This window comes from Amblyomma americanum, chromosome 9 (genome assembly GCF_052857255.1).
Source record: "Amblyomma americanum isolate KBUSLIRL-KWMA chromosome 9, ASM5285725v1, whole genome shotgun sequence".
Lineage (NCBI taxonomy): Eukaryota > Metazoa > Arthropoda > Arachnida > Ixodida > Ixodidae > Amblyomma > Amblyomma americanum.
The window spans coordinates 57,995,550-58,012,101 of NC_135505.1; the positions used below are offsets into that span (position 1 = coordinate 57,995,550).

At 46.2% G+C, this 16,552-nt stretch overlaps 1 protein-coding gene across 1 annotated transcript; it reads left to right on the top strand.

The window, feature by feature from the left end:
- The first annotated feature begins 9,330 nt into the window (after positions 1-9,330).
- Positions 9,331-12,172, top strand: LOC144103360 (uncharacterized). The gene is made up of 2 exons (XM_077636101.1): positions 9,331-10,144; positions 12,138-12,172. The coding sequence occupies exons 1-2, from the start codon at positions 9,331-9,333 to the stop codon at positions 12,170-12,172; spliced, it is 849 nt and encodes a 282-aa protein (XP_077492227.1).
- The last annotated feature ends 4,380 nt before the right edge of the window (positions 12,173-16,552 follow it).

Sequence of the window (16,552 nt, forward strand, 5' to 3'; positions counted from 1 at the left end):
AAAGTAGAGCCTGTCGAGCTATCAGGACTAATCGCTTGTGTTGGTAGCCAGTAATCCAAATACAGATGTCAGCATAAAGTGACATACGCACTTGCCAGCAACTCTTTTTCAAAGAATCGGGAAGGCCAGCCATTACGACGTTAAAGAGCGCGGAGCAAAGAACACTTCCTTGAGGCACACCTCGTGATAGAACCCTTTCGGTGCTTAACGTACTCCCTAACCGTACACGAACCGCGCGATCACTTATAAACTTGTAAATGAATCTTACCATATGGCCCTCTATGCCCATGTCTTGCAAACTGTTTATAATAGAGCTCTGAAGCACGCTGTCGTAAGCTTTCGCAACATCAAGAAAAATGGCTAAGGTGGAAAGGCCGTAAGCTCTCTGGTGTTCAATGTGACTGACCAAGTCTAAGACGCTATGTTGGGTACTGAGACCTCGGCGGAATCCTGTCATACATGTTGGCAGTGCCTTGCTGTCCTCAAGCCACCACGATAAGCGTTCATTTACCAGCCTCTCCATCAACTCAGCTACACAAGAGGTCAATGACACATGGCGATACGAGGCAAGGTCTGTCATGTCTTTGCCAGGCTTCAGTACTGGAATTACATGTGCCACCTTCCATGACGCAGGAACATCGCCAGTCCCCCAAACTCGATTGACGAAGTTGAGGAGCTCCTTTCTGAGTTGCAAGTGCAGATTCTTCAGCATTTGATTGGTGATGCCGTCGGGACCTGGTGCACACCGGCGCCGCAGGCCACTGAGCGCAGTCTGGAGCTCACGAAGCGTGAACGGGACGTCCATGATAGATCTTAAGAAAGCAGGTGGTGTATATATATATATATATATATATATATATATATATATATATATATATATATATATATATATATATATATATATATATTCCAGAATCAGCGCGTACGAGTGCGTCTGCAAATTTCTCTGCCAAGCGCGCGATAGGCTTTTCCTTACATATTGCAAGAGCTTCAAAAAGCTTCGAAGGGCGGGATTCTCTATCAAGGCTGCCAATAACTCGCTACATTCAGGTCGTCGGCGAGAACACAGATAAACCAGCGCAGAATGAGGCCCATTGCGACCTGTACAGATTGTTCGTGTGCCGTCTAATAGCAGAATTCAGCCTATTGAAGGTCGTCTTCAGTTGCCTGTCGTCCTTCTTCCGCACGAGATGGCGCTCCGCCCTTCTCGCTGCGCAAAGGTTCCTGGGTTTTAAATCCGGATGAATGCAGTGTCAGGTCTATAGCTGTCGCTGAGGCTGGAGGCCGGAAGAAAGTGGGGCTTCCGTCGTTGGCAACACACAGGCCCAAACTGTCAATAACCTCTACGAGTTTGCGTCTACGAGAATCCGTGTTCCTCTCACCCCAGATGGCATGATGGGCGTTGAAATCAGCGCAGATGATTCTAGGAGCGTGGCAGCTGTCGCCGAGTTGCTGCAGAAACAAATCCAATGCTACCTTCCTCCGCGGAAACACGTGCATGGATGCGATAGAAAGGGTTCGAGAGCCGAGCTATATTCTCACAACGGCTACCTCAATGTCATCCGTGCAAAGATCGGCAACGCTTAGAGAAACATGTGGAATCTCCCTTCTTATGTAAAGCGCAGCACTTCCTGCAGGAAATGACTTTATGCTGCAGTTTTTATGGGCGACATATCCAGTCAAACGTCTCCCGCTTGGCAGGCCAGCTTCTGACAGGGCCAATACTGGAACACGTCTCTTTCATGGATACTTTTAGTTCACCTAATCGACTTAAAATCTCAGCGCAGTTCCACTGCAATATAAACGGCACTTTTCGGTGCATATGAGATCCACGAGGCTTAACACCATCCACTTTAGATCGCAAAGAAGTTTGCTGTGAAGGTTGTAATTAGGGACTGAAAAGAAAGCACCATCTGTAGGAAGTTCTTCAGGTTACCAGGCGCCAACGCTGGAACATGTGAACGCAAGGCCCCAAACAAAACATGAAGAAGGTCAGACATACCTTGATTTTTGAGCTCCTTATTTTGCGCAACGCACTCACTTACTACATCGACAAAGATGCCGACGGGGACACACTCTTGGCCGCAGTAGCTAGTTTTTTGTCACTTGTGCATATAAGGATCCTCCTTGCCGTGGAGTCTGGCTGTGATTCGGCCGCTCAGGAACATGGACTCTTCTTGCTGGAGATCGAACAGCCGACTCGCACGCACTGGGTTTTGGCGTCTTGCTAGGCTCAGGGCTCCTAGGAACATTTTTGGGCAACGGAACAGCATCAGACTCCAACACTGGGAACTTGTCTAATCCAGGGACAAGCGTCGCAGTCGGTGGGGTTTTTGGACCAGCAATAATGGATATCCGACGGTGGAGAGCGCTCACACGGAAGAGGCAGCCTCCGAAACTTGTTGGATGATCACCACCGCAATTGGCGCAAGCCAAATCTGCCTTGCAGGTTTTAACGTCGTGGTCGCCTCCGAACCGCTTACAGCGTCGATCCTTTGTACAAACTTCGGCCACGTGCCCAAACCGTTGGCATCTAAAACACCGTGGAGGAGCTTCAGTGAAATCTGCAACTGCGTGTTTTGTGAATCCCAGATAAATTTTTTCGGGGAGCTCTGAGTTGGGAGCGAATGTCAACTTGACAGAATTGGTAGGTGTCGCAGCCCATTCTTTTCCTGGAGACTCCACACGACGCACAAGTCGTTTCACGTGCAGTACACCTTGTGGTTTCAGATAATCAAATAGGTTGCGTTCTGAATACCACTATGGTACACTCTTAATGAAACAGGTGTTCTTCATGTAGGAATGGGGCAACCGCACTTTAACAGTGATTCCAAAAATCTGAGAGCTCTGCAGGAGCTTGTCAACCTGCTCTTCCGTCGAGACATCCAGCTGAAGAGCCCCGTGCAAGGTGAACCGAGTTCGAATCGGAGCTGATCCCAGCAGTGATTGAATGGCCGCGAAAAGGAACATGGAATTCTTCTCTCTTAATTCAACCCCCTATTCTGTGGGCTCAACCACTACTGGAATTCCTACCGTTCGTTGCTTGCGATGACTCACCAACTTGAAGCCCTCGTTGTCCCCGTCAGCCATATCGGCCACTGACTCATCACCGTCCACGATCGTTGAGTCATCCCCACTAAGCGATGAGGCCTCGCTGGACGGGTGGTCCAGTCCATATTCTGGTCGCTCCCCAGCCTGCGAAGCGACGGCCGCCTCTTCCGAGCCAGCCTCCTTTGAATAACGTGGTCCCTTTAGGCTTGCCGGCGCCGGAGCAGCCGTATTCTTCCCATAGGGACAGTACCGCCTTGAAGATGCTGCCGTCCTCGAATATTCAAATAAAACTAGGTAAATTAGGAAAAATTAGGTTAATACACAGAGCTGAAGCGACAGGAGATCGAACAACGTCCTCGTTTTCTTCTTCTTCTTCTTAGGAGAAGAACTCTACGCCTTCGGTATCCAGAAATACACTGAATTGTAATTTTCTTGACAAAAATGGCCACCATGCCACTGCACTTATTTCTATCATTGTGAAGTACCACGTTAATGGGGACGTCACATTATTTTTTATATTGAAATGAACAGCGTTTTTTTCTGACACTTAGGAACCTGGTTTGATGCCGGTTAAAATTATTTGTAGAGATTTCAAGTGTGACTAGTATGCTTCAAGAGTTCATGCGGCGGAAATCGGCTGCAGTTGCGAAAATTACGGATCTTTCAAAGAACACTGAAGGGATTCTGTTAAAAAACTTGGTCACTTTGTCCACGAACTTACTCATGACATCAAACCCACAGTAATGTTGGTGGCAAGCCAGCAGTATGTTTACACACAAGAAGGGGAAAGTGAAGGAACTGAAAAACTAAGGACCGATCAGCTTACTCTCAATTCCTCACGATTTCTTTAGTAAGGTAGACACGAGTATAACTTTAGATGCCTTCGATTTCTGGAAACCAACGCACCGGGCTGGCCTTTATAAGAGCTTCAATAAATAGCGTATATTATCATTATTAACTCAGATATGGGAAGAATATAACCGACCGTTAAATAATCTTTATACAATAACAGAAAGGATTGGGCGGAGATGCGACCTCGGCTGTCATGTAGGTGTTTCAGAATCGGGGCATAGGAAAGGCATATAAATAGGGGACAGGAAGTTATCGATATCCGCTGCAGAGACACACCACCCTCCTTGAGAGCAGCGATAAAACTTCTGTCAGGAAGCGTGTCGGGCAGAAAGACTCGACGTTTCTAGTAATAATCGCCGTGCATTTGCAGAATGTATTGAGAGAAACGTACTTGGATGTGTTGGGAAGAAAATTCAGAGCGAAATGACATGAAATTTTCGGATTATTGATGATAATGCGAAGTTAAGTAAATCCTAGGCAAACGGAAAGTATGACCTAAAGGCAGGACCGCTACAACAGTATCATTGTTTCGAAACCAATATGACGAATTATAAAGTAATATTCAAAAATATAAACATCCAGTTTCAGAGAGAACAAAGTTCTTGGTTTTGTTAAATAATACATCCAAAGAGTGCATAAGTAACGGCCGACTGTAACATCGTGTATGAAATGAATAGGGGAATCAGAAAAGGATCTACTGCATTTTAGAAGCATTTTCATGTTAGGAACAGAAAGTCCTTTGCCCCTCAAGAATATGTACATAAGTTGCAACTTACCAGTACTCAACGATGAGAGACGCACTGAGGCGAACCAAAAGACTTGAAATTAGGTTCACGGCCCCCCAAATTACTGTGGAGAGGACAATTATAGACAATCTGTGGACAGACAGCAAGACAGCACAATGTATTAGAGAACAAAACCGTATTCATGATATTCTAATTTAGGCAAAAAAGAAAAATCGATCATGGGCAAAGGATATCTATCGGAGGTGCCTATTAAAAACTAATTTTGTTCTCCAGTTGGATCTGCCTGTGTCCACTACGATTGCTCTTTCCTTTGGCGCTCTTTTTCTGGGAAGAAGCAACAAGACCACGCGGCCTGCTGTGCAAAATTTTCTTCTAGAAACGCAGCGACTACCATTTCAAGTTTTTTTTTCCTTTCGCGCTCTCGGGCAGTGCGAAATAAAAACATTGGATATGTTATATTGGTATTTGCTCATAAAGCCATTGCCCCGTCTTCAATCTCCCAGAGAACAGGACCCCTCTCGTTGCGTCGTCTAATCTCCCACCCTAGTCATTATCCTACTCGTTTACCCCTCTAAATGCTCTTGTATCCATTGATTTACTGCCAGTGTCTTGGCCACTCTCCAGTAGGGTGTATGTGCCAACCTTATTTGAAGGCAACCAACCAACTAAATCACACGCATTAAAACCGGTGGTTTATTACGTTTTCGACACGCAATGTAACAAGACGGAAGCGTGGCAGATGAGGAAGAAATAAAAAAAAACAGACGAAGAAAGAACGAAAGAATTTCTTAGGGCCAGAGAAAGCTGCGATGGCGTAGTGGTAGAGCAGCCACCTAGCGTGCAAAAGGACCGCGCAGTACTGCACCCGATAAAAAAAACTGTATGTGGATGGTATTGCATTAGCAGGAATGGTATGCGGCCTGACATGGCAAAACCAAGACTACCACGCACTCCATCAGCAGGACTGGACTTTCCTGGTGTGGCATTTGGCCACAGCCTCGAATATAAATAGAAAAATTAACCGTCATTCATTAGTTCCCAGCTGCTGCGGAACAAACGAACAAAGCGGCGCTCACAGCTTTGAAGCAGCTGAGTGTGTTATACTCTGTCTGTGGACAAACAACCTTTGGAAAAAAAACATATGAACGTTTAACACTATAACCCTCTATAACGAGACTGGTATAGCACTGGTTCTAGCAGAGCTAGTTTTGGTGAAATGAGATGTCATAGCGCTTAGTGAAGTTTAAAGGAGATATGAGGCTTTGCAGTACCGAAGGATTTACACGTATAGTGCGATAGTTGGTTAACTGACAGGTGAGAACTATGTTTGCAATTTCTCATCGCTCAGGGTACAGCAGGTTACGTACAGGAATTCTATTGTTTTTAACGACATCATCGCAGTTGTCTTAATAAAGCTTAATAGGACGTGCAATGCGAGACTGTTAAAGTTTCTTGCTCCTACATCTAGCCATGATGACCAGATCCTCAAACGATGCAGCGAAGACGTGGAATTGGCAATGACCAAGCAAAACACAGTTCACTATACTGATGTGTACCTTCAATGTCAAGGTAGGCAAACAAGTAGGGTATAAACTGCGCGAACAAGACGGGACGAGAGGCACACAAATCGGCAGACTGCGCTTTGTCTGTCGATATGTGTGCTTCTCGTCCCGTCTTGTTCGCGCAGTTTATACCCTTCCTGTTCATCATGAACCAACTAGCCCGCCAGAACGTCCTTCAAACAAGTAGCCTGTAGAACAGGCAGCTGGCGAATATAGCACAGGCTGTATATATAGTGGGGTGTATTTTGCTGATCGCGAATTCTTTCTTCCCCAAAGGACAAAAGAGGAAGTGGACATGAAAGAGTCCCAATGGCGAGTTTTAAAATATGGCTGTGGTTTAACTCTGGTTAAACCTGGAGTGAGGCGATAGCTACAGCTTGTTTAGTGGAATTCGCTCAGTCGAATAGGAGTCAGTCTTGCGCCGCTGCGTTTCGCAGGCCGTTCTTTCTGCATCTTCGTCTCTGGACGCGGTTTCACTCTCTACCACCTCTCCTCCTATCCACTCCTCCCCCACTCGGTTTCGCCGGCGTGCCGCACCGCTGGCAGCTGCATGGTGGCCAGGGCGCCACCGCGATGAAGGCTCAAAATGCTAGCGTAATGTAGGCGCACGGCGCGCACAACAGCTGCGTACTCTGACATGACTCCGCGCATGCGCACAACAGACGAGGCGGGCAGCGTCTGCTCCGCTGTCGGCACAGCGGCAAGGCGCGAGGCGCACACATCAGCTGCGGTCTATGACATCACTCCGCACATGCGCACAGCTGGCGGAGCGCTGGCGCTACGGGTAAGCGCTCAGCCACGCTGACCCCGCGAAGTGGCTCGCGTAGTGTAGCTATCGCTAAAAAACAAAATACACTTCAGAATGTGCCCTAACGCTGGGACTGTGTATTACGTGGATGTCCTCGAATATCGTGCGAGAACATTCCTGCTGCTAGTTGGTACATATGCTTTGAATTTATAGCGCAAAAAGACAGACACAAGAAACAAAGTGGGCAGAACATAGCGTTATACAAATATAGCGAAATTTAAATATATATATATATATATATATATATATATATATATATATATATATATATATATATATATATTTTATAGTTCCGCAGATATTTCTTTGTCCTCGAATATGTGTGAGGTAGCGGCCGCATGATGGCACGGTCTCGAAGTAGCCTAGAAATGAAGAGGGAATTGAAGACGCTAATGAAGCGGCTCCCATCAACGAATTAGCAATATCAGAGGAATATGACGAATTCCGGATCTCGTAGTGGAGCAGATCTCGTATTCGTTTAACCTCGGACGACAAGCAAAATGGTCAGGAAATTAACAATCATCTTATAACTGTCATTATCGAGTCCTCCAGACAAGTAGGCGGTAGGATGCTTAGACAGGACGCCAGCAAGCTCTCTCAGGAGGCAGATCTTATTAAGAAACGCCAAAGTCTGAAATCCTCAAACCCACACAAACAGACTAGAACAGCAATAAAAGCTATTCAGTAAACGCTATTCAGTAAAGGGAATTAAAAATAAACCATCCTGAGGTTCAAAGCAAAACGATCCACGGCTGCTTTTTGAAACGAAAAAATACGTAGTAATTCTGGAAAAACTATTCTTAATTGCGAAACCGATTAAGAACACACTTTTTTAACAGAATATGAGATTTCACTGCAACAACCAATATACCAGCAGATGACTCGACGGCAGTCCCAAACATTTTTCTTTTAACGGTATTGCTGTCGTCAAAATTATTCCCCCTTGGTTAGCAATGGAAGTCTTAATTGTTCGATTCGATAGATGGAAACATTTTAAGAAAAATATTTTGCTTCCTATGAGAAGAATGGACCATAACCTTCAAAATTCCCACAACAGAGTGATACAAGTTTCCAATTTTCAAGACTTTTTCTCGAAAAATTTGGACATGGATAAGAAGAAGGAAGTGATGAGATCGCCTCCACAATTTAGATGAAAAGAGAAAGAATAGTAGGAAGAAGAAGATCTGATGCGTGAAGTAGAAACAGAAAAACTAAAGGCGATGCCCAGAACAAAACGAAACGAACATAAACAATTATAAAGCAATTAACATCGAAAAATTTCACAGACATGAAAAGGCATGTAGGTAAATATACGCCAGCTTTTTTACTTGCTTACAGAATGAGGCATCTACAAGGCAAGGTACAATAAAAGAGAGGGCCACCGAATGAAAAAAAAGATAAAGTGATAATACAGAAAGAAAAGAAAGGCAATATGAAAGAAAAAAGATGGAAGAAAACAAGAAATGAGAAAGCAATGATAAGAGGAAAAGAGAAATCCTTCAGAAATTCCCAGTAGCGGATGCTAATATAAGCATTTGAAAGAAGATTCGCCAAAGTTAAAACAAAAGCCGCTAAAACCGTTCGCGATTACAGCAGAGCTAGCATTGGACAAATTAGCCATGACATTGCCACATCCCTAGGCTTATTTAAGACCCACTTTTCAGTCTGAAGCGTGAATACTAAATGGAATATTTGTAAACCCAATGTCTACGAATGAAGTGCAACTTTCTAACAAAAAGTGTAATCACCTCACATGCTAACACAGCTTGTTATGTTGCATACTTGCGCGGATTATCTAAATGGAAAAAGCGACTTTACCGCGCCAAGACAATCTCCTTCAGACAACCGTTGGGCATTATATAAAGAAGTTAACAAAACTTACGGTCGGGCACTGAAACAAGGAAAAAATTGCTTCATGCAGACGACACTACCACGCGTGCACCGTGATAACCCTGAAAAAATTGGAGGGCACTTCAGCTTCGACTTGAAGAGCAGTACGCGGCAGCGTGTTGCAGCGTTGCCAAGGGATCCACGGAATGCTATCGTCCGTGCAGCCCGACGTGTTGCCCGGACAATTTAAGGAAAGGAAACATGTAGTGGTGGACACCCGAACAAGCCGTAAAGCAAGAAAAATGAAATAAAATTGGTTTTAAATAAAGGAAATGACGCCTGTCTCCCAAATCTCGCTGGACACCCAGACCGCGCCGTATGTGAAGGAAAAGCACCCTTCTAAGACAGCACCGTATTCACTAGACGCGCTTTTGTTCATTCCAAACCATCGAGCTGCTGTTCTGAGCGGCTGTGCTTTAACATGCTCCATGCTGGAAACAGCGCATCGGCCGTTGGCCGAGGTCTACCGACGTCTCAGGACACTACGGACTCGTACAAAGTTGTCCTTCCCCGATTGCCAACCGGTAATGTTGTCCTTAATACCGTTTTCCTGCATGCTGACCTTAAGGGTCGCCCGTACCGAGCACCTGACTTCCGTGACGCACTCGCACAGATATTGAATCTCCGGGAAATTTTGTGCATTGGTCAATACCAAATGAGCCACGTGTGGATGGTTACCTGCGAGAGTAGTTCTTCCAAACAGAAGCTTGTTAACAAAGCGGAGTTTCCTGTCAAAGAACTGCGGTGCATGGTGTTTGACCCGGATATTAAGAACGTCAAGGTTAAGCTCCTTTGGCTTCCCCGCTATATGGAACACCGGAGGATTGTGGAAGCATTAGAGCCTTATGGCACGGTCCAGTCTGTGGAGCGTGAAAAGTGGCGGTGCCCAGGGATGGAGCATATGGAAACGGCGAACCGTGAACTCTCCCTCACACTCAAGGATGGAGTGTCAGCTAGCACCATTCCACACACACTTAATGTTTATGAAGTGCAGGCATTAGTCCTTATCCCAGGGAGACCTCCACTGTGCCTCCGATGTAGCCGGGTTGGACATGTCCGACGCCAGTGTCGCAAGCCTCGATGCACTCAGTGCCGACGCTTTGGCCATACTGCGGAGAACTGTGTCTTGAGTTACGCTGACAGGCTGCGTCAAGGCCAGTGGTCACGGGAAGATGACGTGGCATCAGAACACATTATGGATGTGTCTGAGGTTGTGGACGCGACAGGAAAACTAAGTCATGAGCATCGAATAGATGGGGAACAGAAGACTTCAACACCTCAAAACAACACGGGATATGAAGCGACTGGCCATCTAACATCCACGCCTCCAGGACGAAAACCGCCGGACCCGGGCCTCCCCGTGAGTGTTACAGAGACTGCTGTGCTTGCTGCACAGGAACACCTCGTTGCCACAGGTCAACGTCCGGATATGCCTCCTGTGGAGTCAGTCGAGGCGATACAGCCAGTGAATGCTCGCCGATCCTCCTCTGATGCTGATTCTGCTTCGTCGTTGGAGGGTAACGGTGAGACGTGTGTGGCGTCGATCTCTGGCGTGTCAGGTTCTCTGTCGGCTGTCAGTGTGGCAGCGAGTGATGTGCTCCCCTCGGGTTCGTGGGCCGAGGCCTTGGCTGTCTCAGAGGAAGACATGGACAGCACCGCACCTTTGAAGCGTCCTGCAGGTGCTAACGAGGTGTGTATCGATGGCGCTAGCCAGAAGGCACAATGTGTAGAGGCCACGGGAAGGGTGGTGTTAAAGAGGTGGGCGATGTCTGCCCGAGAGGTCGCCAATTTGGCGGCGGGCCACCACATTCCAGGGGATGGCGTTTGTTAAGACTGGCACCAAAATGGCGAGCGTCGCAGCATATGAAGTCGCTACCCTTAACGTTAGGGGTATGCGTAATCGTAGGAGGCAACAGCAGGTACGGCATCTCTTAAAGAAATGGAGTGTGTGTGTAGCCGCTATCCAGGAAACAAAGTTGTCCTCTGATGAAGAGACAGCAGCTGCTCTTGAGCCTTTTTTGTCGGAATACAGCATTATTGTTAGCCACGCGAGAGGCTTATCCGGAGGTTGTATGCTATTCCTGGCGAACACGCTAGAGATGACAGCCATGTCTTATTGCATAGATGACGAGGGGCGACTTATATGCTGTGATCTCACAATTTCAGGTGTACAGTGGCGGATTATTTGTGTTTATGCCCCTACAAAGCAGCGCGATAGAAGGCTTTTTTTCTGTCATTAGTTGAACATTTGTGCACGGACCGCAAAATTATATTGTTGGGAGATTTTAATTGCGTTTGTAGGGATGAGGACCGTTCAGTGGTATGCAAGAGATAGGACCATAGTGCTGCATTACTTACCGATTTGGTTTCTGAATATAGTCTTGTGGATGTGGGGCAGGAAAAAGGCGACAGTATACATTTCACTCATTTTCAGTTTTCCTCTAATGCTCGCCTTCACAGAATTTACGTTTCTGTTGACGCATTAGCAAGTGTGTTTGGCTACTGGGTGCGGCCCATTTTCTTCAGTGACCACTGTATGGTGTCTCTTCAGATAGGAAAGTACACTCGGCATGTACTTCACCCTCGATGGGAGTTGTGGAAGATGAATAACTGTCTGCTCTCAGACGAAATCTTTCAGCGTGCTGTACCTACTTGTTTGAAGGACGTATGGTCACGCCGTGACCTTTCCATTTTTCAAAAGTGGGACTTGTTTAAACAGGAGATCAAAAACTTGGCAATTGAGGCCTCAGCAAGAATCGCTTTCCTGAAGAGACACCACCTTCGTGAGCTTGGGCGCACCCTAACGGAGCTACATGAGCTAGATAGGGTAAGCCCCGGTGCCTATCTCGAAGAGATTAATAACGTAAAAGCACAGCTTCAACAATTTGCGACAGACAGATATAAGGGAGCCTTGATACGATCTAGGTCCCGAAGGTTTCTTGATGAGCAACCTTCTCGTCGGGCCCTGAGTGATGAAAGAGAGAATGCTCTTGCGAAGGAAATATTGGAAATTCAGTATGTGATTGCACATACAGTGATGCGCTTGGTATTCTTGCTGCTTTCTTCGACTATTATCGGAAGCTGTTTGGCAGTTGCGAAGATCCAAGTCAGGGTTTCGATTACAGTTCCTTGCTCGGAAACTTCCCTCGACTTGATGATGAGGAGTGTGCTATAGTGAAGGGACCTATCACTTTAAATGAAATTCAATCAGCCATTTCTGCCCTGCAGAGCCAGAAATCTCCTGGGCCAGCTGGTATTACTAGCGACTTCTATAAAACATTTTCGCCTTGCCTAGTGCCTGTTTTGATGGAAGTTTTCAAAGCATCTTATGATGTGGGTGTCCTGCCTCCCACTTTTTATTCTGGGCAAACAATATTAATTCCCAAAAGCAAAGATACTAATTGGTTGAAAACTGTTGAGGGATATCTTCCAATTTCCCTTTGCAATGTTGATTACAAAATTTTTGCCAAGGTTCTTAGCAGTCGTCTGCAGCTCGTCATTATGGACTTGATAGGTCCGCATCAGGTCTGTGGTATTAGAGGCCGCAGTATTCAAACACATATCCATATTGCACGTTGAGTATTAGAGACAGTATCAGATGAGATAGGCCAAGTAGCTCTGATTCAAATTGACTTGGCTAAGGCGTTTGATAAAGTTCGGCACGATTTCTTGTTCGCGGTCTTGGAGTATGCAAATATTGGTGACGTCTTGCTCAAAGGCATAAGGCTGTGCTATAAGAACTCCTATACAAGGGTTATTGTTAATCAGGAGCTAACGAAACCAGTACCACTAGAAGCATCTGTTCGTCAAGGATGTCCACTGTCTCCATTGTTGTTTGCCCTATATCTGGAGCCCCTCTGTCTCAGTATAATTAACAGCGCAGCTATTCGCGGTTTCTCTCTGGCTCAATGTGAAGTTAAAGTTTTAGCTTACGCTGATGATGTCGCCCTCTTTTGTTCTGACAAAAAGAGTGTACTCGAGGCTCTAAACTTGACTAAACAGTTCTGCGATGTATCAGGCGCGGCTCTTAATTTAGAGAAATCCAAAGGCTTTTGGTTGGGTCATTGGGGAACTAGGCCAAGCCACTTCGGTGGTATATGCTGGAAGTGTAGCCCTCTTGAGTACCTAGGCGTTCCGCTGCACCAAGTTCGCAACAGTACAGCCTACTGGGATTCACAAACTGTAACTCTACGGCGGCAAACACAGGCTTGGATGGGTAGGGAACTCTCAGTGTTTGCGAGGGCACAGGTCTGTAACATTTTTTTGTTTGCAAAGCTCGCGTATGTCCTTCAAGTCCTGCATTGTGCGAGGAGGAAAGTGCAAGCAATACATAGAATATTTGCAGCATTCGTTTGGCGCTCTCAATGGGAGCCGATGAGGCGTGACAACTTGTTCCTTCCGTTAGAGGGTGGTGGAGTGAGCCTTGTTCACCTGTTCGTGCATCAACTCGTTTCCCGTTTTTTCTTTTTCAAATCGGCAAACGACCCGTTTCTGGTAGCTGTGCTCATTAGGCGGCTTAGTTTTCATTTGCCTTACTTATTCGCACCGACTGTGCAGGCTCTTGAGGGGACTTTATGGGGATTTCTTAAGGAGGTTGCTGACACTTTCAATTTTCTCACTGTGCGCTTCTCTTTAGATTACCTGTATAGCCTCTCGAGAAAGCAGATGACCCAGGCTCTCACTGAGTCTTTGTTCCCTACACCATTGTATCGGCAGCCTTATCTGGGGTCTTTGGACATCAGTGTTCTAAAGCGTGTTAGGCGGATGTGCATTCAGGCAGCCGCTAAAACGTTCTTTTTCAAACTACACACAGCGACGCTGCCTGTCAAGACATTCCTTAATGACAAGGGGATGTTTGTACCCTGGAATGTGAATTGTCGTCTGTGTAACGTGCCTGAGACAATTGATCATTGCTTCATCCTGTGCCGTGATGCCATGTTCTTTTGGGACATACTACAACGAACTCTTAAGAAGGACATTGAAATTACACCATACACTATTAGATTTCTGCCTGTTGACAAAAACTCTGTTGTGCCTTATGACGTGTTTGTGTTGATGGGACTATTCAGTCTTTGGAAAAGCCGTATGATGGACAGACATGCTGAGCCACCAAGATCGTCCAAATCTGTGTTTCGGGAACAGTGTGCGTTGGTGAGGAGTGTATATGCTGCTCGCGACGAACCTCCAAGCTGGCTGCCGTGCCTAGATGCTTGTGTGTGCCTCCCTGAATTTTGATGTTTTGATGGGGATGCAGTGGTGAGTTAGGGCTATGGGGGGCTCATATTAAGCAGCCCCTTAACTTGAGACGCGAACTAGTCTGATTGAAGTTTCCTCCTTTCTACAGAAGTTCTTCCATGCAATAAAGAAAAAAAAAGAGCTGCTGTAGTGGAGTGGTTAGCGTGCTCGTCTCGCAATCTGGGGGCTCTGGTTCGATTCCCCAACTCGACCAGTTTCCTACTGGGTTTTATTTATTAAAATTCGTTTTTCGGGAACAGAAATGGCGCAGTATCTGTCTCATATAATGGCATTCACCTTAGCCGCGCCGTAAGAGAAGGGTTAAAAGAAAACTGAAAGAAAAAAGGAAGACAGTGGTCTAAAGATTCTGAAATTTTTCGCTCACTGCCGACGCTGACGACACTGGCTTTTCTGCGACACGGGGTCCTTATTGCTGCCGCATTAGTAGTCTGGCTTGTTGTTAACCCTTCGTCAAGGACCTCAGTTACACCATCCGACCCTAGCAGAGATTTATACTGTGTTTCAATGTCCAACTATTTTGAATTTTGTATTTTGCAAGAAATTTTGTCTTTTCAGATGTGTCATTTTTACCTAATCTGGCCTCCTACGATGATTTTCCTACGCATGAAATTGTTATTTATAGTCGTAGTATCGATAAAATAATCCAGTCTTTGAAGATGTCTGCAAGTTCAGGTTTCGAAATCATTAATGCCAAGTTTCGAAAGTGTTCTACGTTATATCTTCACTCTGCTATTATATTTTCGACAGTGCATTGATACGGGTGACAGACCGGACGACTGGAGAGTCGGGAAGGTGTTTGGACTTCATAAATCCTAAATTACTTCATAAATTATATTTTATAGGAAATCCTTTACTCCGAAATATTCTACTTCTTGATTAAAATTCGTTTTTCTCATGTGCATAACACGGCTTCCGCAAACCTGTTTTAAATCATAACTAATTACGTGTACGCTTAAGTCAGACCCAATCCTTCACCACCACTCACTCATCGATTGAATTTATTTTGCCAAGATATTGGACAACGTTTGCCACAATCTAATACACTTTTTTTTATTCGAGAAGTGTGCCATGAGGCATAAGTTGAAAAAGGAAGGGGGGTGGAAGGAATGCACGGGATTGAAAGTTAAAAGAAGGAGTGAAGAACCGTTGCGCTGAGGTAGTCGCACAGGTTGCTAATGAAACGGTTGTCCATAGTCCACTTAGCGAAGTCACTTTCGCGGTTCCACCACAGGCCCACCTCCCTGAGGAGCCGTTTTCTGATAGCAGCCGTCGCTGGGCACGTCCACAACAAGTGCCGTAGATCACAAATGTCCGGTGCAGCGCTACAGTGAGGGCACCTGTCAGGTACTGGCAGATCTTTGGCACGCCACCGATGACGGACAGATGGTGTCAGAGCCGCCCCTGCCCGAATCCGGCGCACGGATACCTGCTCCTGCAGAGTAAGACTACGGGGGAGAGGGTGCGAACAAAGAAGAATTAGAGCGCGTGTTCGCTGGCGCAGAACTTCGGAATCGGAAACATGGGACAGGAACGGATCTGGGGGTAGAAGCGAAGGTGGCGGATCGTCTAATGTATGAAGATGAGTCATAGCATCCGCTTGAATGTTATGTGGATCCTGGGCATGGCCGCGAATCCAGTGTATGCGCACAGGACATGGATACTTTGCGCAGAGCACATGAATTGATTGTGAAATCTGGAACGTTCGTCGAACAGCCTTAGGCTGTTTAGGGCGGCGCGGGAGTCTGTGTAAATATGAATTGTATTGAATTTTGGAACTAGCGGAAGGGAAGCAATTGCATTATAAATGGCTTGAACTTCCAATGCCAGGGGCGTGCACGTATCCGCAGTATACGTCGCGCGAGAGTTAAGATGCGGATGAGATGGACTATACACAGCAGTAACTCCCCTCTGTGCAGACTGTGATGCATGCCTGTATAATATGCACCCTTCGGGCAGATACGCTGCTGATACCGACGGGGAAACAGTGGGGCGATTGTCAGTGAGCTGGCAATAGGACCACGGTGGAAGTGTCTTTAAACGATGAAGTTTGAGAGACTTTTTTTGAGCTCTATTTGCCACCGTTGGTCGATGATTTCATTGAGTGTATTAAGTTGGGCGAACTCCTGTAGCACAGGTATGGGTGTTAAACGAGGCAGATATGTTGTGACGCGCATAGCCTCACGATTGGTAGCTTCAAGGGAGTCCCACAGTCTGCGGGGGAGATGTTGAAATTGTGTCTGATATACTATCCGTGGCTGAAGGATAGAGCGCACAAGCTGGCGGGCTGTATGAGCACGTGCGCCACCAGAGCGCATAGCTATGCGACGAATCAGACCTAGAGTAGCGTGAGCCGATTTACGGGTGGCTGTCAGCCATGGGGTGCCAGT

What these genes read in the sequence shown, in the direction of transcription:
- LOC144103360 (XM_077636101.1), top strand. Translation starts at nt 9,331, where the DNA reads ATGCTCCATGCTGGAAACAGCGCATCGGCCGTTGGCCGAGGTCTACCG. An exon ending in GGACGCGACAGGAAAACTAA is followed by an intron (nt 10,145 to 12,137) that starts GTCATGAGCATC and finishes TCTGCCCTGCAG; the next exon opens with AGCCAGAAATCTCCTGGGCC.